At 43.2% G+C, this 24,579-nt stretch overlaps 1 protein-coding gene across 1 annotated transcript in view; it reads right to left on the reverse strand.

Moving 5' to 3' along the window:
- Positions 1–24,579, reverse strand: part of rnf111 (ring finger protein 111) — a 162,140-nt gene that overhangs the window by 21,981 nt on the left and 115,580 nt on the right. Inside the window, 18 exon segments of the mRNA XM_038813235.1 lie at positions 719–799; positions 801–836; positions 838–853; positions 1,562–1,687; positions 4,492–4,516; positions 4,519–4,600; positions 4,603–4,638; positions 4,641–4,672; positions 4,675–4,743; positions 4,746–4,796; positions 4,799–4,813; positions 11,007–11,075; positions 11,078–11,137; positions 11,140–11,251; positions 15,033–15,244; positions 15,247–15,342; positions 19,496–19,618; positions 19,621–19,665. Of these exon segments, the coding sequence (XP_038669163.1) occupies positions 719–799; positions 801–836; positions 838–853; positions 1,562–1,687; positions 4,492–4,516; positions 4,519–4,600; positions 4,603–4,638; positions 4,641–4,672; positions 4,675–4,743; positions 4,746–4,796; positions 4,799–4,813; positions 11,007–11,075; positions 11,078–11,137; positions 11,140–11,251; positions 15,033–15,244; positions 15,247–15,342; positions 19,496–19,618; positions 19,621–19,665 (1,286 nt within the window).

The following is a 24,579-nucleotide window of genomic DNA, read 5'->3' on the forward strand; positions in this document are numbered from 1 at the left end:
CCACAGCCTGCTGTGCCACATGTCCCTTCCAACTCTTTGGCCAAGTCTTTCACCTTTGGTAACCAGCGGACATACAACTCCCGGGAGTGGGGAGATAACGACTAACCCTCCGACCATCAACTACATCAATTCTGTCGAAGTTGCACCAATTTCAGGTAAAAAAGAGCTCTATGGCCTCAAGCAGGAGCTGTCCCTGTGTCCGGTCACTCACACCGGAAGTCCAATTTTTCCGGATATATCGAAGATAGGTTAATTCTTCAAAACATCTTGGCACAAATGGAGGAAAATTTTCAATTGAAAGCACCCTGGAGTTTACTATTCTTTCAAAGCTAGTACAGCTTTAATTTGACTGTTGTCTACTAATATGCTTTTAGCAGCTGCTTTTCAGCACAGAGGCCTGTATTGAAAGCAGTAGTGCACAATACTTGCATCCACCTCCCCCCAATCCCCTTCTTAAATTAAAAAGAGGCGAGTAATCATAGCAAGGACACCATAACACAAGCCTGTCCATTTTCGACAACAGCATTTATAAAATAATTTACAAAGCAACCTACATACATAAAATATGTACACAAGCTAGTCTAGAGACATTAGAGACTAGGCCTACCATATCCCTGTGTTGAAGGAGTGACCATTTGAAAAAGGCAATTGTCATAAACATGACCCTGATCAAAGTTTTGCAAATTAATTGCGAAATATAATCTATTGTTTTGCTCACCATAAACGGTAATGCTCCAATTGGGAAATGGTGAAGTCGGGGCGGTGGGGGTGGGTGGTAATGAGCCAAGTGAGGGGGAAGGGTGACTTGGTGGAAACGGTGCTGTAGTCACCCCTGGAGTCAATACCCAGATCCCTGCAATAGTTAAAGAAGGTTTTAATTTTTTACTCAACAGTATTAAAGCTATACTACTATAGTTCATTATTCATAGCTACAAAGTGTTACATATTATTTTGAAAAAGCAATTTATAACAGAAAAAAACCTATACAAAGAGTAAAATCACCTGTCCAGGATCACTAGTCCAATTTTTGTGCAAACTCCACAATATATAGCCTTGTACAAGGCTAATAAATCAAAATGACATGCAGAACAAATTATTTCTGTTTAAAGTGTACAATAAGTAATTTATAACATTGCTTTGACCATTAAATATTTCACATTCATTAAAGTCCAAAATTAATTTTGCTGGACAATAAAATTTAAAGGGTTTACAATGTTGCTGTGCATCAGATGCCACAACCAATAGAGGAGATATTTATAACAAGTGGGAAAAGGTTGACATTACACAAAAGGGCTGTTGGCATTTGAAAACCCCGATAAACATCCCTTTCTGCAGCTATGCAGAAGATGTTCAGTGAATTCAATCACATTATTTAACAATGTCTAACCCCACTCAAAGATTACGAGCACCACTGAGAAGATGTTCCTCCAAGTTAAAAACAAACCTAAACCACACCTTTCCATAGAAATCTAATATTAGGCTCTGCTACCCGCATGGCTGCTTAGAAACTAGAGCACAGAATGGTTACAGGCACATATTAAACAGGAAGCTCACTACTGACCAGGCTTGGGCCTCTCCGGGTGGTTGTCGAGGATGTGATGACATTGTTTGAGGAACATGAATATGATGTCCGTGGCCATAGTTTGGATGCATACGATGTGGATGTGGTGGTGGTCGCATCCATGTGCTCGACTGGAAAAGAATACAACACAACAGTTAATGCATCAAAAGTATGCAGTGATAATGCTAATTATACATTTCTTCAACAATGCCAGAAAATGAAGCGGCTATAAACTTCAAAATTAGGACTGTGTCACACAGCTGCTGGATTAAACAGGCTACATAATTATTTAGGTTATTAATCAAAATCAACATCATGGCAAATTTAATGCTTTTGCCAACACACAATCATGCTGGTTCAAAATTGCATGTTCTTTGTTTGCAGCATTGGGGTCAGGGGCTTAAAATCAAAGAGAACTTCAGTCTTGCATTCAATCGCAACAGGAGAGGGAGTTTCTGTCATACATTTATGCTGTGCATTTAAGATTCCAGCCATTTTGTAAAGAAAAAGTATAAGCATGGAATGCTTAATTAACGTAAAAGCTTTTTAATGCATCTTATTAAACTAACCAGTTTCTACCCATGTTAAAATAAGATTATATTTGATGTCTCTGGAAATTTTACCTGTGATTTTAAATGTCAATAGAATAATCACTTGTCAGGTCTTAAGCTGGATACCAAAACACTATTGCTGAGATTAGGGTAGGATATTTTCCCTGGTCCTGGGATGGTGTGCTGGTGAAGGAAGAACCATGAAAAGTCCCACCACTGGGGCTGATATTATGGGCATTATCGAGGTTGATTTTTTGGCCAGCAGCAGAGCGGCTCCCACCCCGCCAGATGCCAGCTTCACATAGCACAAGGTTCCACGGCCCAATGGGTCGCCTGGAGTGGCCCGTCTGCTTGGCCCCTCTTATTTAAATTTATAAAACCTCATCTCTCAGAGGAGGTCTCCATTTGAGGTACCCTCTCGAATTCCAGTCTAGCTCAACAGTGCCCACCTCTCTAGTGACTGGGCCAACAATATTGGAGCCTGTCCACCACCTTTATTTGGATGGCAAGCATTTGGATTGCTGAGCCGGTCACCCCATTTTGGTCCTGATCACAGAGTTCGGAAGCCTGTGGTAAACTCCTCTCCCTTATCCTCACCAGCATAGGTTTGGTGGGAGTGGCTTTTTTCATTTGCCCATAATACAGTCAACACCGAGCCTGGTGAATTTTCTATGAGCAGGCTAATTGACAATTTTAGCAGACTTCCTGGGTACTGTTGGCCATGCTTCAAGCTTGTCACGGAGATGGGGGAGGCCAGGAAATGGCGGGGAGTCAGATGCTCACAGCAGCACATGGTGCAGTCAGCCTCACAGAATTACACGCTGGCGCCTGAGAGAATATGCTGAAATCTACCACTGTTCAAGGTCTTCAATGATTTTCCTTCCATCACTGTAAGTGACTTTTGTAGTCATCTAAATTGCTCTGCATGATATTCTGCATTACTTTACTCATACTGTCTGCAGATAAATCCTAATGTCCAGTGAATATTGGCAGCAATGAAGGACATAAAACATCATACTAACATCTCATCTGGAACGTTTCAAAATTTGATGTTTAGAATTTTAATTGGGGGGGGGGGGGGGGGGGGGGGGGGGGGGGGGGGGGGGGGGGGGGGGGGAATCTCCTGTAGGATATTTAAACACAGGCTCTTCAGGGGTATGATAGAAAATGTCCATTTCTTCATACCTGCTGTCAGTATCTATGTTTAGAATTAGTGGTCTCAAAGTAACACATGGTGTGAACTGTGAAGAACAAAGGGACACACAAAAACATTGGAAACACAAACCAGGAGACCATGCAGGTGGCCAACATCGACAGCATAGATTTTTGGATTATAAAAAGGCAATCAGGTGGGTTGAAGGATTTCGGACACATACCGGGTAATGCAGGAGGTAGACGAGCCTCGGTGGGAACTGAAGGGGAAATGGGAAAGGAGCTGGGTGAGGAGATGAGGAGGGACGTGGGCGGATGCCCTGGAGAGTGAATTCCTCCTCTTCCTGTGCGAGGCTTAGCCTCATACAGTTCAAGGTGCTGCATAGGGCCCACATGACTGGACGAGGATGAGTAGGTTTTTAGGGGGCGAAGACAGGTGTGCTAGGTGCTTGGGAGCCCAGCGAACCACGCCCATATGTTTTGGGCGTGCCCAGCGCTGGGGGAGTTTTGGAAGGGGTAGCAGGACGGTGTCGAGGGTGGGTGATCCAGGGTCAAGCCAGGTTGGGGACTCGCAATTTTTGGGGTTGCAGTGGAGCCGGGAGTGCAGGAGGCGAAAGAGGCCGGTGTTCTGGCCTTTGCGTCCTAGTAGCCCAGCGGAGGACTTGCTCCATGGAAGGATGCGAGGCCCCCAAGCTGGAGGCCTGGATCAATGATATGGCGGGTTCTTTAATGGAGAAGGTAAAATTTGCCCTGAGGGGATCAGTACAGGGTTCTTAGGCGGTGGCGCCTTCCCTGGACTTCCTGGCGGAAACGGTAGGAATAGGCCGGCGCAGCGGCAACCGGGGGGGGGAGGGGGGGTTTGGTTCGGTGGGAGGCAGAACTGTGTACATGGGTTTGTGGGATGTGGCAGGTGTTATCTCTTTCCCTTTTGTTGTTTGGGGGTTTTTTTTTTTTTTTTTGTTTTTCTTTGTTTGCAGTTGGGTGGGTGTTGTTCTTGGGTTTTTACCGTAGTTGTTCTGTTAATATGTTATGTTTATATTTTGTAAAACTTAATAAACATTACTTAAAAAATAAAAAAATAAAAAGGCCAATCTATGAAACCCAAGATCTAACTTTTAATTTTCCAAGTAAGATATGGGAATTTATAAATCCCTGTACCTAACACAACCATCCAATATACAAAAAGGTTTGATACCACAGCAGAGCCATGATGAACAGCTGGCTTACGTTGGGTGTTGCATCATTCTTCTCGCTGTGCCTCCATTCTCTGAAGCATTTCGTGGTGATGCAGTCTCTGAGAGGAAGGTGGGGGAGCAGGGATGTGGTGAGGCATCGGTGTGCTGCTGTTGCAGGAAGATGATGCGGAGGGGGTGGAGTGCTGGTGGTACAGTGTGAGTTGAAGGATGAGGGGAATCGGTGGGTGGAAAGGGTGCACTGGATGGGGAATAGCATATTCTGGCTGCGGAGGCGGTTGTGGGGAGGGGGAGGATTTCCATGTGCATGCGGGCATGTGGTAGCCTGATGGTGCATGGTCGTGGCAATGGCGCATCTAGAAGGAAACAAAAATAGAAACAGACATAAAATCAGAATTAGCAGCAAACCTGAAATAGATTTCTTTGAAAATTGTGGAGTGTCAAAATTTCACAGGGAAATGGAAATTATTCCTAATGTGTGCAAACTAAATGTAAAAAACTATTTGATCACTTTTTGCTCATTGTCCCTCCTCTTAAAGAAGTTTGTTCCACGGATGCTTGGCAATTCTCTGGCATCTTACAATTCATTTGGCTATTATCATGTATTAGCCTCAGAATTAGTGTTTGCAAACTATTCAACCATGGAATGGCATCATAGCGAATCAGATTTACACCGTCTGTTTTTGCTCGTCAGAGGAGGATGTCACGCTGGTGAATGCAACTCTTCCTATTTTAGACCAATGCCAGTTTCTAACACGAAGACCAGGATGGTGGAAAGCAAATTTTAATACATTTGAGAATTATTAGCGGGTTCATCCCCGGAATCATGCCCCCACATCAAAGAACTGCGTCCATGGTGGTGTCATATCAGAACAGCGCAATGCACAACTGGTCTCAGAAGGCTTGTACATTGCGAGCAGTGCGTAGCACTTGCCATTTGGCTATGTGCTCAGGGGTGCGAGGGAGGGCCTGGATCATCGAAGTGCTGAGGTGATGGCGAGGCTAGCGAATCAGAAGCCGCCTGCCAGTGAGATATTATGGACTCCCTGCCTGCCTTCTTTTTTTTGCACCACATCCTGCACTATGTGGCGTAAAAAGCCGCCATTGCTGTCAGTGATCTCAACACTGCTTTTCCCGTCCTGCCATTGGGCTTTGCCAATGTCAGAGAAAATTTTGCCCCAAGTCCTGTATGGCCCAGAGGGGGAATAAAACTCCCACTACTCAACACAGTAGGGCACCACGTAATGCACCACAATGACAATCTTTATTACTGTCACAAGTAGACTTGCATTAACACTGCAATGAAGTTATTGTGAAAATCCCCTAGTCGCCACACTTTGGTGCCTGTTCGGGTACACGGAGGGAGAATTCAGAATGTCCAATTCACATCTTTCAGGACTTGAGAGGGGAAATCGGAGCACCCGGAGGAAACCCCGCAGACATGCGGAGAACATGCAGACTCCACACAGACAGTGACCCAAGCGGGAATCGAACCTGGAACCCAGACACTGTGAAGCGACAGTGTTAACCACTGTGCTACCGCCTAATGTCTCTATTTCCTAGAAGTCACAGAATGGTCCTGTGAGAAAGACTGGTAATTAATGTTACACAAAGGATGATGTTGTCATCTAGGTTCATGTCCACTAAATACTTGAATGAGGTTGCCTAAAGATATTTGGTATGCGATTTCTTCTAGCTGGAGTTCAATCCAAGTCTCAGAGGTGTAAGTCCAATGTCTAAGTCAATTCATCACTTAACCAGAGCTCCATATGCATGCGCAAACGTTCTAGATCACTACGCAGGAGTTAAAAGCAGAAACTGCAGTGACAGTAAAGCTAATTGTAGTCCCCACAGATCTTACTGAAATCAGCAACTTCATTATTAAGCTTTAATTAATCTGCAAATTGTGCAAGATGAGAGCTCCACATAGCTCATTAAACTAAAAGTTCCATGTTCAAACATAGCAACTAGGACCTTTATCATCAATAGAAACAATCTAAAAAGATTTTACTCATCTATTATAGCACTAATAATAGTAACATCATTTGACACTGCCTCGTGGCAAAGAGATTTTGATTAGGCGCAGAATGCCTCATCTTTGCAATAGCACAGTGGAGAGATTCTAAGCAGAAAAAAGTGCTTCCCCTTGCAAGTAAAGAAAATACTCAAAAAAAAAGGCTATTTAGCAAAGGATTTGTAAAATCTTGGCAACATCAAGTGCAACTCTTAAAAGACAACTAAAGCAAAGAACCACAATAGGTCTGTAACCAGATTAACCATCATGTTGTTCACAATCACCATTTCCTAAGAAGCCACGGTCATTGAAAAGATCTGAAGCAATGGCAGAGTAAACAGAAGGCCTTGGGGTCTGCCTCTCAAACTAGTTTATTCCCTGAACACCAGACTAAGCTAAACGATTATTCAGATTCAAGTAGCTTAAAATTGATTGAAGTTCAACAGAAAAATCCATTCAGCTGACTTATAAAGTATCTGTACCAACAAATTTAGGAATCGCAGCAAATTTAGACATTTATCATCTCGATGCTGAATTTGAGGAAAAATCAGAAATTTCCTTTGTGGCAATATAACCAGAAAATGAAGGTTGGGATGGGATAAAAAGGCATTTATGATTTTGTTCACATTTTCCTTATGAAGCCTTGGTTCTTCACGTTTGCTGCCTCTCAAGAGTATCACTTGATGCCTGCAGAATAGCTTTATTGTGTGCTGTTCTCTCGTTTGGTAAAGAAGAGCACTTTTCCTCCACAACAGTACAGCAAAGATTGGGAGCTCTGCACTTTGGATATTGTGAACAAAACCCCTTTGCCACGACACATTGTTAAATAACGTTGCTATTTGTGCTACCCAACGTGGGAGTAAAATCAACACGGTTTCAGATTGTTTCTATTTTGGGCACTTGTGGACAATTTTTGATTAAAAAGTAAAATTTCCCAATAATTTTCTGTCCACTGTGGCTGAAGTTTACATATAGCTACATTGGTGTTGATAATTTTCTTGTCTATGTTCAAGACTTAAAACATGTAAACCTAGCTAAAACCGGACAGTGATTAACATCTGGCTGCTTACACCCAGGACATCACACCGTAGCCCATTGTCATCTTCATCATAAATTACAAGAGAGGGCGGCATGGCGGCACACTGGTTAGCACTGTTGCCTCATGTGCCAAGGACCCGGGTTCGATCCTGGCCCCGAGTCACCCTCCATGTGGCGTTTGCACATTCTCCCCGTCTCTGAGTCTCACCCCACAACCCAAAATATATGCAGGTTAGGTGGATTGGCCATTCTAAATTGCTCCTCAATTGGAATTTTTAAAAATAACCGCTTTTAGAAATTACAAGAGAGCTATATTAATGATCGTCATCCCAGGAGTAAAGAAAGCATCACAGTATGTCAATCATGGATCTTTTCAATTCATGATTTTTGAAAACAAAATCTTTGTGACTGGCATGGAGCATTGCGATTGCACCTTCATGAAGCATTGCCCTTGTAGCTCTTCGGCTAAGTGGGAATTTATAATGAAGGATCTGAACTTTCAGACCAAAATACATGTCCCGCTTTAACACTTAGTTCTTGTAAGGCAGGTTACGGTAGTGACAAGTATCCACTCAAATAATTTTGATTAAGGCAATATTTTTTTTAAATCTAAAAGGCGATGGACGCGCTATTGTCATGTGAGAATATCTTTAAGAAATGGGTGTTCATAAATCGGTGCGAATATAAGTATCTGTAGTGAGAGTAACGTTAAGAAATGTTTGAATGCTCATGTTACTGCAGTGATGTCAGAGTGTGGGTGGAGCAGAGCTCTGGCTCTGCTTTATAGTTTCACTTTGAGAAAAGCTTGGGTGTGTCTGTGTTTTTTTGGTTTCGTTTTCGGTGTTGGAGCTGAAGCCAGACAAAGCAGGTGTACTGTTGTTCTCTCTGCCATGAAAAGACTATCTCTTGATCATTTGGTGAATTCAGAATTATAAATGTTTTCAGTCGTGAATGTGCTTCTGTTGAAAGGTGTTTCTATTCAAATTTTCACATTTTCACTAAAAAGAAAACAATAACAGAAAATTCTAAGAACAAAAAGAACAGAACCCGCCCCCCCCCCCGTAAATACAAAACAGAAACAATAAATTAACGTCCGTCGCAAAAAACAGATATTCAACCCAAAACAAAAACCAAGAGACGACACCCTCCCCCGCCCCCAGGTTGCTGCTGCTGCTGACCTTTTGTCTTTACCGTTCTGCCAGGAGATCTAGGAATGGTTGCCATCTCCTGAAAAACCCCTGCACTGACCCCCTTAGGGCAAAGTTCACCCTCTCCAATTTAATAAACCCCGCCATATAGCTGACGCAGGCCTCCACGCTTGGGGGCCCCGCATCCTTCCACTGAAGAAGAATCCTCCGCCGGGCTACTAGGGACGCAAAGGCCAGAACACCGGCCTCTTTCGCCTCCTGCACCTCCCGGCTCCACTGCAACCCCAAATATTGCGTGTCCCCAGCCTGGATTGACCCTGGATCCTACCACCCTCGATACCGTCCTTGCTACACCCTTCCAAAATTCCCCCAGCGCTGGGCATGCCCATAACATGTGGACATGGTTTGCTGGGCTCCCTGAGCACCCAATACACCTGTCCGTGGTCCCAAAAAACCGGCTCATCCTTGTCCCGGTCATATGAGCCCTATGCAGCACCTTAAACTGTATGAGGCTAAGCCTCGCACACGAAGAGGAGGAGTTCACCCTTTCTAGGGTATCCGCCCACGTCCCCTCCTCAATTTCCTCACCCAGCTCCTCCTCCCATTTATCTTTCAGCTCCTCCACCGAGGCCTCGTCTACCTCCTGCATCACCTAGTACACTTCCGAGATCCTCCCCTCCCAAACCCATACCCTCGAGAGCATCCCGTCCTGAACCCCACGCGGCGTCAGCAGAGGGAACCACGCCACCTGCCGCTTGACAAACGCCCTTACTTGCATGTACCTAAAGGTGTTCCCCAGGGGGAGCCCAAACTTCCCCTCCAGCTCATCCAGGCTCGCAAACTTCCCGTCTATGAACAGGTCCCCCAGCCTCCTGACAGCTGCCCTGTGCCAACTCAGGAACAAACTGGTGGTTCCCCCGTATCGAGGCCCCCACCTCCCCCCTGTGCCACCTCCATTGCCCCCAAATCTTGAGGGTAGCTGCTACCACCGGACTCGTGGTATACCTCGTTGGAGGGAACGGCAGCGGCGCCGTTACCAGCGCTTCCAGGCTCATGCCCACACAGGATGCCATCTCCATCTCTTCCATGCTGCCCCCTCCCCGTCCATTACCCTTACGCACCATCGCTGCGTTGGCAGCTCAATAATACCGTTTGGGAAGTTATCAAGGATTACTTAGTGTTGTATTCTTTGGGGATTGTATTTGAATCGATGGTTGCTAAGGTGTTCACTATGTTTTAAAAAGGTTAACTTTAGTTCATAGAATAAACATTGTTTTGCTTTAAAAAACTGTTCAATTTCTGCTGTACCACGCCTGTAGAGTAGGCTGTGTGCTCCCCACACCACAATCTATTAAAAGTTGTGGGTCAGGTGAACTCCATGATACCCTGGCCCATAACACTACATGATTGGAATTTATTGAACAACTGCAGGTATTTACAATGCCTTTATCAGACTTTGTAATGCAGACACTTTAAACATAGGAATTCAATTAAAAACTGGAGAATAGTTTCCATTTTGGGTGTCGTGCAAAGCAACTGCTAAGAAGTATGAAATTGAGAGGCAGATTAACGTTGCATCTTATTTTCCTTCACAGCACAACTTAACTCACTGTGTAACAAGTTGCTGAGACGGGGGAAAAAAATCAATAATAGGGGGTATTTAACCAAATGTAAATACTGTGTTTAAAAATATCCAAAACATTCCGAGGGCGGCACGGTAACGCAGTGGTTAGCACTGTTTCCTCACGGCGCCGAGGATCCGGGTTCGATCCCGGCCCACTGTCCGTGTGGAGTTTGCACATTCTCCATATCTTTGCGTAGGTCTTACCCTACAATCCAAAGATGTGCAGGGTCGGTGGATGGGCCACCCTAAATTGCCCCTTAATTGGATAAAAAGAATTGGGCACTCTAAATTAAATTTAAAAAAATATCTTAAACATTCGACACATCAGCTTCAGGAAAGATAAAAGTATTCACATTTAAACCATTATCCAAAAATGTGGAAAGTTATCATTTTATTTGACCGAACATTTTTTTTATAAATTTAGATTACCCAATTATTTTTCCAATTAAGGGGCAATTTAGTGTGGCCAATCCACCTACTCTGCACATTTTTGGGTTGTGGGGGTGAAACCCACGCAGACACGGGGAGAATGTGCAAACTCTCACAGACAGTGACCAGGGCCGGGATTCGAACCCAGGTCCTCAGCGCCGTAGGCAGTTGTGCTAATCACTAGGCCACCGGCTGCCCTGTTTTGACCGAACATTAGGTGGAAATGCCAGGAGGCAACTTAAAAGTGGCGGCTATTATCACAAACTGCAAGATGGTATCTGAAAACTAAGGCTTACAGGTAGGGTGCATATAATGTCGGCAGGAAGCCAGTGGAGGCTGTGGTTGACCTTGCGCCTGTCCTACCATCCAGAACTATATCCCTCGACAGCTACCGGTTGGCTTGTACCAGCAGTAGCTTGAGCTCCATGACTGCAGCACGCGAGGAAGATCCAGGACAGCAGGGATCAAATGCAGAAGTACCATGGAAACTCCCACCTCCATGGCTTCGGACACCGCCACTGCTTAAATCAACAGGCAGCGTCTGTTCAAAACAAAAGGTTAACAAAATTAATATGCAGATCTTTGCAGGTGCATCAAATTATAGAACATAATTTCATTGGTTATTCATATTCACTTTCAATCATTCATGATTTAGAATTTCTATCGAGTATGATTTGAGGTAGCGAAAATGATTATGCCCCGCTTTCCAAATTCAAAGTGAAAATAAAAGAGGTTAACAGTCAATTAAAATTCAAACAATCTTGGATTTGTGAAAGCTACTTGCACGTGCATTAAGTATTCCAATTGCACAAAAGACAAAGCACTGTGTAAATATGAGCATAAACTGTACAGCAAACTAAATTCATACTTTTCAAAAGCAAGCGAAAAGACATAGCCGAATGCTTTTAGCTGCTGAATAATCACTATTGCAGAATACAATGTCAACTTTTATTTACTTTTTCTCTCAAATGCATTTAAAATTTGTCAAACACAACTTATCTTTCTGCAAGTCCAGGATGGTTATCCTTAATCAACCCACATTAGGCTGAGTATTCATTTTCTTCCATATTATGTTTGTTAAAGCTGAGCTGCTACCATTCCCAAATAGATTGGTCATCACCAACTAATTCAGTATTACTTGTTTAATTTTTGTCTCTGATGGTCCCAGCCTTTTTTCGATTACTTACTGACTTGGATCTGGAAATTTCCTTGTTAGTTTTTTTCGCTACCCACCAATTTATCTTTATATCACCTCAATCTTTAAAATTCCTTTTGCTTCCCCTGTACATTTTCTCTACTCCACTCTATTTTCTTTTGTGTTAATGACCTGAGCTTTGCCACATGTCTCCAAGTCACATTTTAAATGTTTTTTATTCTTCCAACCAACGTTAGCCTTTGCTGCACTTATTAGAGATTGTGTGGGAACACGGTTGTGTGTGTGTGGGGGACGGGGGGGGGGGACGGGACCGGGTGGGGGGGCGGCGGGCACATGGTAGCACAGTGGTTAGCACAGTTGCTTCACAGCTCCAGGGTCCTAGGTTCAATTCCCGGCTTGGGTCACTGTCTGAGCAGAGTCTGCACTTCTTCCCCTGTCTGCGTGGGTTTCCTCCGGGTGCTCCGGTTTCCTCCATATGTCCAAAGATGTGCAGGTTAGGTGGATTGGCCGTGCGAAATTCACCTTTGTGTCCAAAAAAAAGATTGGGAGGGGTTACGGGATAGGGTGGAGGTGGGCTTAGGTAGGGTGCTCTTTCCAAGGGCCGGTGCAGACTCGGGCCGAATGGCCTTCTTCTGCACTGTAAATTGTAAGAAATTCTAGGAAAATTTCCACTGAAAAACCTCCCATTAGACTTTTCTTTTGTCTGATGGGTTATATTGTAAAGTTCATTCACATTTGCTGTGTGCAGCTGTTAGAAATGTATTGGATCAGTCAACCTATTGAAATTTAAATTGCAAAACCATATACTAAGCCTTTGCTTCTCAAATAGTGGATTTCTTCTTGGTTCCTTCTGTCTTTTTAGGTAATGAGTGGCAGGGAACGTAGAGGTGAATTCGGTTAATCCTCAACGATTCCTGGGTCAGTGTGGGAAATATTGAATCTTCAGAGTGACTTTTAAAGCACAGCCACAAATGTGACGATGTAATAATGTAAGCGCGGCCGCCAGTAAAGTATAAATGCCTGGTATAAAATACAGAGATTGCACGCAAATCAGGAGTCACAACTCAGGATTACCATGCCAATGGGGAACAAAGGGGGGAGTGTTACCAAAAATGTGCATGTTTAAGAGCACTTGACCTTGAGTGCGTCTGTGATTTTTTCTGATTCTGTGTTCCTTCTGTTTTTTAAAAATCTGAATGTGTACTAACTACGTTTTGCAATAACTCAATCTAAACTACCACCAGACTTCAACTCATATTAGAAAATAAGAAATTCTACAGTCATCTTTGGACTTAAGGGTTTTTTTTTTTCCCTAAGTGACCAGTGTGCTGTTATAAATCCTGGTTTGGTTTGGTGGTCCACTGGAAGCTCTCCGATTGTATCGGGAGGAGGGAGTTGCCACCACCCCTCCCAGAACACTTAATTATTGGGTGGCCTGACGATTCTTCTTCTCTTTGATGATGACGTCTCCCACGTTGGGGCTGCCAAAATCTTTCCTTTTTAGTAGCAATGGGGAGGTGCACTGTCTGGGGAGGTTAAGGAGGTGCAGGATCACCTGGGCTACGGGGTGTGCTGGAGGTCCTAGCGGTGCCAGGCTAGGCCAGGTCTGATGCTCTGGCTTGTACCCCGTTGCCCCATGAGCTTGGGATATGCCTTTGCAAAGATACTTGTAGAGACATCCTGTGAAGACTCCTCTGTGCACAGGGTCCTTGGGTTGAGCAGAGTTTTGTACTTTAGTTGATATCCTGTTGCCCCCTCGTGGTTGGGGGGCTTTCTTATTTGATTGGACAGTTTCTTCTCTTTCTCATCAATGAACGTGAGTGCACACTGGGTGAATATAGACCCACGGTTGGGTCCTAATCCTTTGTTATACCTTGATCCACTCCTGGTAGATTCGACACTGATCATAATCCAAATGTATAGAAGCTGGTCCTCTCCTTATTTTATTTATTTATTATTATTAAAAATTTTTTTTTAGTGTACCCAATTAATTTTTTCCAATTAAGGGGCAATTTAGCGTGGCCAATACACCTAGCCTGCACATCTTTTGGGTTGTGGGGGCGAAACCCACACAAACACGGGGAGATGTGCAAACTCCACACGGACATGACCCAGAGCTGGGATCGAACCTGGGACCTCTGCGCCGTGAGGCAGCAGGGCTAACCCACTGCGCCACCGTGCTGCCGGTCCTCTCCTTATAACTGTATGGAATTATGTTGGTTCTGTACTGGACCCGAGACTGGGGTAATGTGTTGTATAGTATATTTGTAACACCCTTTTAGAACTGGGTGTTGAGAATTCCCCCCCCCCCGTGGGTCGGTTGAATCTGTGATTGGATCCTCCAGGGGAACAGATTTATCGGGTATCCGGGAGAAGGAGGTGATTGTGTCACTGGTGCCTCTGGCGTTGTTGGAGCTGAGGGAGCTGTATATTTGAGCATGGCCGAACATGGCACGAAAAATTTATCCTGAACTATCGTGGTAATTGTGAGCAATTCGCCGTGTGGGAAGGTGTGCACCATTTTACCATGTTTACATGCTTTATCCAGCTTCCCTTTACTTCTCTGGTGGGGCTTTTAGAGGTATCATGTTTAATGACTGTATTGACCCAGTTGTACTGCTGCCCTTCTGTTCCCCTCTGCATTCATATTTGTTGAGTGCTTATTTTCCTTGGTTCCTGTGGTTTTGTTGTTTCGTTAAAATGGAAAAACCTAATAAATAATTTTTTTAAAGTGTATTGCTCAACACAATTAATTTGTTGAGTAACTACATAAGGAAGCAATAAATAACTTAAAATAGGCTAAATTTAGAGAATGTTTGGTTAAAATTTTATTTGCAAAGAACTAAGTTGCTCCACAGTTTAAATCAAAGCTCATTTAGATATTAGCCATCTTAATGCTGTATTTTTAAATCAAACATTCTAGAGTCTTTCCTCTAAGAAAAAACTGAATCAAGAACAGAGGATGCTGGGAAAATTCAACAGGTCTGGCACAACAGTATTGAAGGGAAAGCAGAGTTAACGGTTTGAGTCCTTTTGGCTCTTTGTCAGAACAGTTATAATAATAATAATTATAGCAGTAATAATGTTCCTAACCCTTTAGAGAGCTCAAATGCTCACTACTCTTTCCTGTTCTCATTTTATTTTTAAGCGATAGAGGAATACAAACCTGATCATGATACTGGCCACCTGCATTTCCATTAGCTCCACAAGGTGCTGGCACTACAGCAGGTCGCTCCAAAGGACAGTTGGATTCAGGAAACAAAGGCATTGACGGTGGCACTGAAGAGTGGGCACCAGGGTGATGCGGAAACTGGTGGTTATGTTGCTGGAGGCAGCTTGGATGAGGATGTCCTAATGAGTTGTGGCCTTGTAAAGATCCCCACATGGTGAATGCTGAGGGCAGCAGGATGGGAGCCTTGGCATTGCCCCAGGGCCAGCTTCAGGCACGGCACTTGATCCAATTCTCCGAGCATCATCTTAGAGGGAAAGTAACAAAGATTAAAAACTTTGTCTGGGAAATTTCTGCCCTTTTCCATTACAACAGGAGTTCTCACAACAGGGCTCAAACGGAGACCCATCTCAGTTTTGTATCATCTTCCATTATTTACTTTTACTACTGTCGCTGAATCACATTATGCCTGGAGGCCAAAAAGCAGCACTGTTAAAACGGGAGAAAATCTGGTTAATTCGGCAGCAGCTTGTGAGGCTCATGAAATGTTGGCCATTAGGCTGCTACATAATTTACATTAAATGACACCATCTCAGCATTCCATTAATGGAGAAGAATATGTTAAAAATGGTCAATTAATGGTAAAAGTGTCATTACATATAACTTTTAAAATTTGTCATTTCTAATTACATTGTACTCCAGTATTTCTACATTTGGTTGCTTCAAGCTGGGGGCTTTTAAAGCAAGAAAATTAGGTACTTTAGATTAAGCCACTGTGGTTAAAGAAACCTGGAGGTTTCATTAGTCTGTCTGAATTGGATAATATAGCTCACTGGGCTAAATCGCTGGCTTTTCAAGCAGACCAGCAGCACCGTTCGATTCCCGTACCAACCTCCCCGGGCAGGCGCCGGAATGTGGCGACTAGGGGCTTTTCACAGTAACTTCATTGAAGCCTACTTGTGACAATAAGTGATTTTCATTTTCATATCCAACACTGTGTTAACCCAGGTGAAAACAGGGCGTGTCTAAGGTTTGTCTACCAATATCTAAACGTTCCATATTAGAAAAAACAGATTTACCTGGCTGTATGGTTGAAGGAACGAAATTAAGTTAACCTTCTATGGTATAGCACTACAGAAGTATAATGCCCCACCACCAATGTCAGGCAGACTTCAAAGTGAACTATTTTCAATTTCACCACTAGCTGCAGACTATGAAAAACTGTTTCATTGATATGCACTTGTCTCCACATCACAAATGATCTACACTTCAGTCCATCATCAGACCCCATCACCTCCATGGATGGAGCCCATTCTCAATCAATATTTTCCAGTTAACATATTCTTGCCTCCTGTATACACTCCTCTTTCCATTGTACCACAAACAGCAACTTTAACCACTTATTCACAGCACTATCATTCTTCCCAAATCTCTGACCATCTTCAAATGCTTCTTCAAACTCGACCTCTTCAGCCGTTCACCATTTCTCATTTCTTCTTCATTTAAAAAAAAGTAATCTTTATTGTGACAAGTAGGCTTTTAATAATAATAATAATAATAATAGCTTATTGTCACGAGTAGGCTTCAATGAAGTTACTGTGAAAAGCCCCTAGTCGCCACACTCCGGCGCCTGTTCGGGTATAGAGGGAGAATACCCAAATGACCTAATAGCACACCTTGACCTAACAGCACTCCAGGTGCCCAGAGCACCTGGAGGAAACCCACACAGACACGGGGAGAAAGTGCAGACTCCTCAGACAGTGATCCAAGCCGGGAATCGAACCTGGGACCCTGGCACTGTGAAGCAACAGTCACATGCTACCATGCCGGTCCCTTAACACCCTTGAATATTTTATATAAAAGATCCAGTGTGAGTTATTCCTCTGTATTAATTACAGCAACCATACTATTAAAACATATCTCTTCTCTTATTCGAGCATCTGCACAAAATTCCCTGCCTACAGAATGTAACAAGCGATTCCATAACAGAGCAGCACTGTAGCACAGTGGTTAGCACAATTGCTTCACAGCTCCAGGGTCCCAGGTTTGATTTCCGGCCTGGGTCATTGCCGGTGCGGAGTCCGAACATTCTCTCTGTGTCTGCATGGTTTTAAGATAAAGATAGATAGTTTTTGAAGAATTAAGGGTTATGGTGTTCAGGCCGGAAAGTGGAGTCAAGTCCACAAAAGATCAGCCATGATCTCACTGAATGGCGGAGCAGCTCGAGAGGCCAGATGACCTACTCCTGCTCCTAATTCTTATGTTCTTATGTTTCCTCCGGGTGCTCCGGTTTCCTCCCACAGTCCAAAGATGTGCAGGTTAGGTGGATTTGTCATGATAAATTGCCCTTAGTGTCCAAAATGGTTAGGTGGGATTACAGGGATAGGGTGGGGGCGTGGGCTTAAGTAGGGTGCTCTTTCCAAAGCCAGTGCAGACTGTAATATGCTATGACTATGATGACCTTTGGAGGTGACTAAATTGATGGTTGATGTTGGCGGGCGGGGCTTGTGCAGGGTTGGAAGGTGGTTTTGCAATAAATTGCCTTGTGGTTAGTAAGAAAAAAATTAAATGCAGCGATTGAAAGATCATTTGAAGGGTTTTGAATATTACTATGATCAGAATAACAGACAGGGTCTGAGGATTTGAATCTTGAAAGGCCATACTTTTTCTGGGCCAAAGGCCTAGGTGTTCTATTTCAACTTGATTAGAGTGCTGTCTACTTTGTTGCCAAAAGTAGAGACAGAGATATTGGCAAACAAAACTAGACAACAATAAGCTACATTTTGGATGGCAGATATAGTCTAAAATCAGAGCAAGACGCAGAGTTTCTGCATCACCATAATATAACATTTCCAAAGGCAGGGAAGCCTGGTGCATACAAACCCGTGACAACATTTTGTGGGTCTCACATTGAACGCATATCATTTTGGACTTGCTTAATTGTCTCAATAATTAGTCATGTTCAGGGTGAATTTCCGTGTTCAAATGAAGGTCACCATTCAACGGGAAAGAAAACCTTCCTCTTTTTGAGACTCAATGTCAGCATTCCCATGCCAGAAGCAAAGCGAATATCCCTCTTCTCTGTCGCAAGAAAAGAATCTTCAATGGCCTCTTGTGAATGTTTTCATTTCTCTCCAGTTACATTTTTTAAATTAAAGGCACTATTTTCATTTTTTCCATTTTATTTTTTTAATTTAATGCAATAGCGTGGCCAATCCACCTACCCAGCACATCTTTGGGTTGTGGGGGTGAGACCCACACAGACATGGGGAGAATGCGCAAACTCCACATGGACAGTGACCCGGACAGAGATCGAACCCGGGTCATTGACGCCATGAGGCAGCAGTGCTAACCACTGCGCCATCATGTCGCCCATCCAGTTATATTTTTGACAGTTTGCTAATTTCAACAAATAATCCCTGATATATCTTGATAACTGAATGCCTGATACAAGTGCTATTTCACTGGTATCTAGGAATTTTGAGAGAGGTTGAGACTTATGCCTTTATTCAAGGTACTGAACAATTAGCCACACCAAATTCAAGACTGCATCCACAAGTTAAATGCTGACAATCTCCAACCCTCTTGGGGGAAATTGGTGGGTTATGATATTCGGGGAATACCTCAATTTAAGATAAACCTGAAGCTTCAAATCTCTAGCCTGGCATTATAAGCTCCACTTATTTCATTTCAGAGGTGATTCCACTGACCTCTTTTCAATATTCACATTCTCCTGAATGAATCTTTCTCCACTTGTATTTTATTTGGGTCATTAGGGAGGGGTACACAGAAAAAAACTAAGCTATTCAGAGAACAACTCCCTATCCATCCTACAAGCAAAGAATCCTGGCTACAAGAAATACTTGCACGTACATAGTGCCCTTCACAACTTCAGGATGTCTCTAAGCACCTTACAGCCAAGTTTTAAAAAAAAAAGTCACATAGGGAACACTTGGCTCAATTTGCGGCCATAGACAGCAATGTGATAATGGCCAAATCATTTGTTTTGATGATATTGATTGAAAGAGTAATATTGGCCAGGACTCGAGGAATAATCCCGTTCTTCTCTGAAATAGGGCCATGAGATCTTTTGCTTTCACCCAAGAGCACAGATGACGACCTCTAACATTGCAGCACTCCCCTCATACCTGCCTGGAGTGTCAGCTGAGACTTTTGTGCTTAAGCCTTTGGGTTGATCTGAACACACAACTTTCTTACTCAGAGATGATGTGCTAACAATGCATCCATCATTGACATGGGCCTGTAAAGAATTTTTTTGTTGCCCAGAAACCCCCATTAAACAGGCTTTCCAAATAAAGAGATCAGAAAAACACTGCAAGTTAAGTCTGAGGGGGATTTGCATGATAAGATAGCCTTGGGTAACAAAATGTGACTGACGCCCATCTTGGAATATGCAATTTTACAAGTTTGTGTTATTTGAAGTCAAATGATGTACATACCCACTATTGGTGGGCCTGCTGTACCAATGGTTGTTGGAACTCCTGATGACTCTGTGACAGAGGCAGGCTGGGTGGTAGAAGGACCTGGAGTCGTACTTAAGATCTGGCCTGAGGTAGGTACATGACTGGTTGCGATCTAGCAGCCGAAGTAGTTGGCACCACTGTGGGTTCTGTGACAAAAGCACAAACAGATTAAAATAAAATCCTTTCACAGGTTCTTGCATTTTAAAAATGGAGGTAAAGGGAGGAAGTGGGAAAATTCCAGTCTTAATAGATAATTAAACTTTGGTGTTAGCAACTGTTTTCCAAAACCAGCACCTTGTGGCAGCAGTACACTTCAATTAAAAATAAATAAATTTAGAGTACCCAATTATTCCCCGCCCCCCAATTAAGGGGCAATTTAGCCTGGCCAATTCATCTACCCTGCACATCTTTTAGGGTTTTGGGGTGAGACCCATACAGACACAGGGAGAATATGTGCAGTGCATTTCAGTTACCTATAAGTAACGATGGAGAGGACACACCGTGGTTGACTGCAAAATATAGGCCAAAACGGCAACATGCATCTCTGCCCTCAGGAAGCTGTCCATAAGGATCCAACAATCTTTGCAGCATGGATTTCACCGTACCCAACATTAATGTCAATCTTGGGCCACGTTAATGGGCTATTTAGGTTTCCAGTAAAATTGATGGAATAAAGCAGGGTAGACAGCCCATCACACTGAAGAATTCTCACAAATAGCAAATCAGGACATAAAATGCACCAATTTTTCTTCACTTCACAGACCGCAAAATAAGATTGGGACATACAGTGAGGATGAGCTGGCTCTTTGAGGGGGTAGAAGATGTGTGTGAACGTTGCGGGTGGGCCCCCACAAACCACGTTCATATGTTTTGGTCCTGTCCAAAGCTGGAGATTACTGAAAGGAGGTGTTTAGGGTAATCTCTAAAGTGGTGCACGTGAAACTGGACCCGGGCCCTTGGGAGGCCATATGCGGGGGTCGGACCAGCGGGGTTGGAAACGGGCACGGAGGCAGATGTTGTAGCCTTCGCCCAAAGGCGGATCCTGTTAGGGTGGAGATCAACCTCTCCACGCTGTGCCTTACGTGGCGGGGGGGGGGGACCTGCTGGAATTCTTAACGCTTGAAAAGGTCAAATTTAAACGAGGGAAAGGATGGATGGGTTCTACAATTCATGGGCGTTATTCATTATGCACTTTCGAGAATTGGATCACATCAACATTAGGGTGTTGGGGGCTGGGGGCAGGAGGACTGTATGTTAATGGTGACTATGGTGATTCCTTTTTGTCATTTGTTTATGTTAACATGCGGCCAATGTCTGGGGTTTGGTGGGAGGATGTGGTCGTTGTTATTGATATGGGGATTGACATTACATTTGTTACTGATTATTTTTTATTGTTGGGTGTAAATTTGGGAGAAAATGTGAAAAAGGAGAAATAAAAATATTTTTAAAAGATTGGGACATACACATTAAAAAGATTAAAGAAACTTTACATTTTTTTATATTTAAAAAACAGGATTTTAGTATAACCGAAAAAGATTTATATTAGCCAAAAATTAAATTAGCCCTTTAGAGCCAGAGGAGTTGTTCATTTGTAGTTATGACTTAATGCAATGTAACTGGGGTTTCAACAGCCTAACAAGCTGTAGTTTGGGACCTGCAATTGTGATATTACAACATAAAAGATAAATTTCTCACCTGCATGGTGATTGCTGTCTGTGGGAACTTCAACTGTGTACACTTATGGAGAAGTAAACATGCACAGAAACTTCTGGAATGCTGCGATTGTCAGTGCATGTGCAGACTCCAGAGGTTGCTGTCAGTTTCAGAGGAATAATTACAGTGAAGATTGATAATTTTGCTGTCATTCCTACTGCAAAATCTGGGCTTTTACCTTGAACCTCAATGGCTTGGAAGATCGAAACGTCTCATCGCAATTACATCTTTGAATAATTATTCAAAGCTTATTAGACCAAGATACATATAGAACCAGTGCTGCCAGTATCAGAATCATTTTTAGATTCTTTCATGGGATGCGAGTATTGTTGACAAGACAGCATGTGTTGCCCATCCCTAATTGCCCTATTATTCAATTCAAGCTTCATCACATACTGCACTTACAGAACATCACAATTAGTCATATGAAAAGAAATAGGAACATCAAAATTAGAAAAGCCAAGATGTTATTCTACACCTACGCCCTGTAAAGGACACATGCTGGAATGTTTCCCAAGACATAAACACATTGCAGAGTCAAGCTGACACTGATAAACTGATTTGACCTTGGTTCTCTCAGTTTGATACCATTTCAACCACTTGCTATTTCTGCCCTGTAACACATGTGCCTTATGCTGTTAGGATATTGGAACTAAAAATGTTTTTTTGATCTTGTATGCCAGTTCTGAAAGAAAATACAGTTAACTTAATCAACACCTCATTTGACAACTTCTGATCAGTCCAGCCCAAGGTAGTTTTCACTTGCAACATTTCTGATTTTTAATAGCTTTTGATTTTTAAAATTTCATATCAAGAAACTTGGCAGCTTTTTGTGCATTTATGCTAATTTCATTGGCTACTGCAGATCAGGCAAAACATTTAAAATACATAGTTTTGATCAGAAAACGAAGAAAGGACAAGACACAACATAACCCTTTGATTTAGTTCTCGTCTAGCTGGATCTGCCTCATTCCACGTCTGTTGAAATGACAGCTTGCTCTGTTTCCACCAAGGTCTATTTACTGTTGTGAGGCAGCAGCAGTGCAGCGGGCTACTTTGGTACAAAAGGGTCTACACGTTGAGATTATGTTGGAGGATATGTTTACAAATTTAGAAAGGAATCATCACATTGCTCTCAATTTTCTCACTTCCCAATTCCTGCCCAGTCATCTGGTGCGCAGGAATTCAGGACCTCGGCGGCATGAGGCAGCAGTGTTAACCATTGTGCCACCATGCTGCCCTTGCCATTTATGCCAGCTGTCAGAAGGGGTACAAGAGTAAATTAGATTTAATCTCTTGTCTTGCAGGCAAATACATTACTATGGAGAAATACTAAGATTGTAAGCTTTCTTGGGAGAAACTGAAGCTTTCTTTTCAGTCATGTCACATAATTCATAGAATTTACAGTGCAGAAGGAGGCCATTCGGCCCATCGAGTCTGCACCGGCTCTTGGAAAGAGCACCCTACCCACGGTCAACACCACCACCCTATCCCCATAACCTAGGAACCCCACCCAACACTAAGGGCAATTTTGGACACTAAGGGCAATTTAGCATGGCCAATCCACCTAACCTGCACATCTTTGGACTGTGGGAGGAAACCGGAGCACCCGGAGGAGACCCACGCACACACGGGGAGGATGCGCAGACTCCGCACAGACAGTGACCCAAGCCGGAATCGAACCTGGGACCCTGGAGCTGTGAAGCAATTGTGCTATCCACAATGCTACCTAGCTAATGATGCTAGTTTGCCCCCCAATTTAAATGAACAATTCTATTCACAGCGGAAATAATTTAAAAAGACAGTTAAAAGAAATAATTAAAATATAGAAATTGGCAATGTGTCTTTTTTTTTAAAAGTGTAAGCTGCCTGTATGAAAAGGTTGATGCTGTTCAGTCTTACTAATTTATATGGATTCTAGTGTACAGTGCAAATGGCAGTTATTTGGGAAGGCACAAAGTGGCTGATTTGTGTCTGGATTCATGCCAAGGTTCCAGATCTCAACTTTGGTGCCATGGCAAAGTACCAAACATTTTTCCTACAGCAGAGCTTCGCAGATAATTCTAGTGAGGGAAGCAGTGACGTAGTGGTATTGTCACCGGACTAGTAAATCCAGAGAGCCAGGGCAATGCTCTGGGGATCTGTGTTCCAATCCCACAATGTGAAATTTGAATATGGCAATACCAAAATCTGGCATTGGGCAGCTTGGCATCGCAGTGGTTAGCACTGCTGCATCACTGCACTGAGGACCCCGGTTCGGTCCAAGCCCCAGGTCACTGCCCGTGTAGAGTTTGCACATTCTCCCAGTGTCTGCTTGGGTCTCGCCCCCAACCTAAAGATGTGCAGGGCTGGTGGATTGGCCACACTAAATTTCCCCTTGTTTGGAAAAAAAATTAGAAAGTGGAATTAAAAGTCGAATAATGACCACAAAAAAATGAGCCCACCTTGTTCATTAATGTCTTTTAGGGACTAAGTTCTGCCCTGCTGACTTGATCTGGCTTATTTGTGACTCCAGATCCACAGCAATGTGGTTGACTCTTAAATACCCTCTGAAATAGTTGAGCAAGCCACTCAGTTGACGGGCAATTAGGAATGGGCAATAAATGTTAGACCAGCCAACGACACCCACATCCCATGAATGTCTTTTTAAAAGACAGAGTAGCCCTATGTAGATCTCCAAATCTGTCCCTCAAAGAATATAGCACAGGAACAGGCCCTTCAGCCCTCCAAGCCTGCGCCGATCACGTGTCCTATCTAGACCAAATGCCATTACCCTTCTGTACCCCGTCCGTTCAGGTGTCTATCCAGATAAGTCTTAAAGGTCACTAATATATCTGCCTCAACCACCTCACTTGACAGTGCATTCCAGGCCACCACCACCTTCTGTGTAAAAAACTTGCCCCACACATCTCCCTCGTACAAAACCATGCTGTCTGTCGCTAATAAGACCATTCACTTCCAAACGTGCATGGATCCCATCTCTGAGAATTTTTTCCAACAATTTCACTATCACTGATGTCAAGCTCAAATAAGCAATATCAAAAGAGCAAGCAAAACAAAAAGCAACATGATCGGTTATTCAACATAAATGTTTAGATCCACAAGTTGCAATGACTTGTCAAAATTTAAATGGTAAGTAGAAATATGACCTTGTTTTAACTATGATCATCAAACTGGAAGCATGTGGACTCTTTGCAGGAATCTTTCAGAGAAGATTTTGTACTGGTGATTTTGGAAACCACTCCAAAAAACTAAACAGACCTTTAATGTAAATTCAGTAGTTCTGAAATTACATTTGCGCTTCAGAGCTTATGCTCTTGGTGGTGGCACTCAGCTCAGTAATAGGC

This window comes from Scyliorhinus canicula, chromosome 12 (assembly GCF_902713615.1).
Source record: "Scyliorhinus canicula chromosome 12, sScyCan1.1, whole genome shotgun sequence".
Lineage (NCBI taxonomy): Eukaryota > Metazoa > Chordata > Chondrichthyes > Carcharhiniformes > Scyliorhinidae > Scyliorhinus > Scyliorhinus canicula.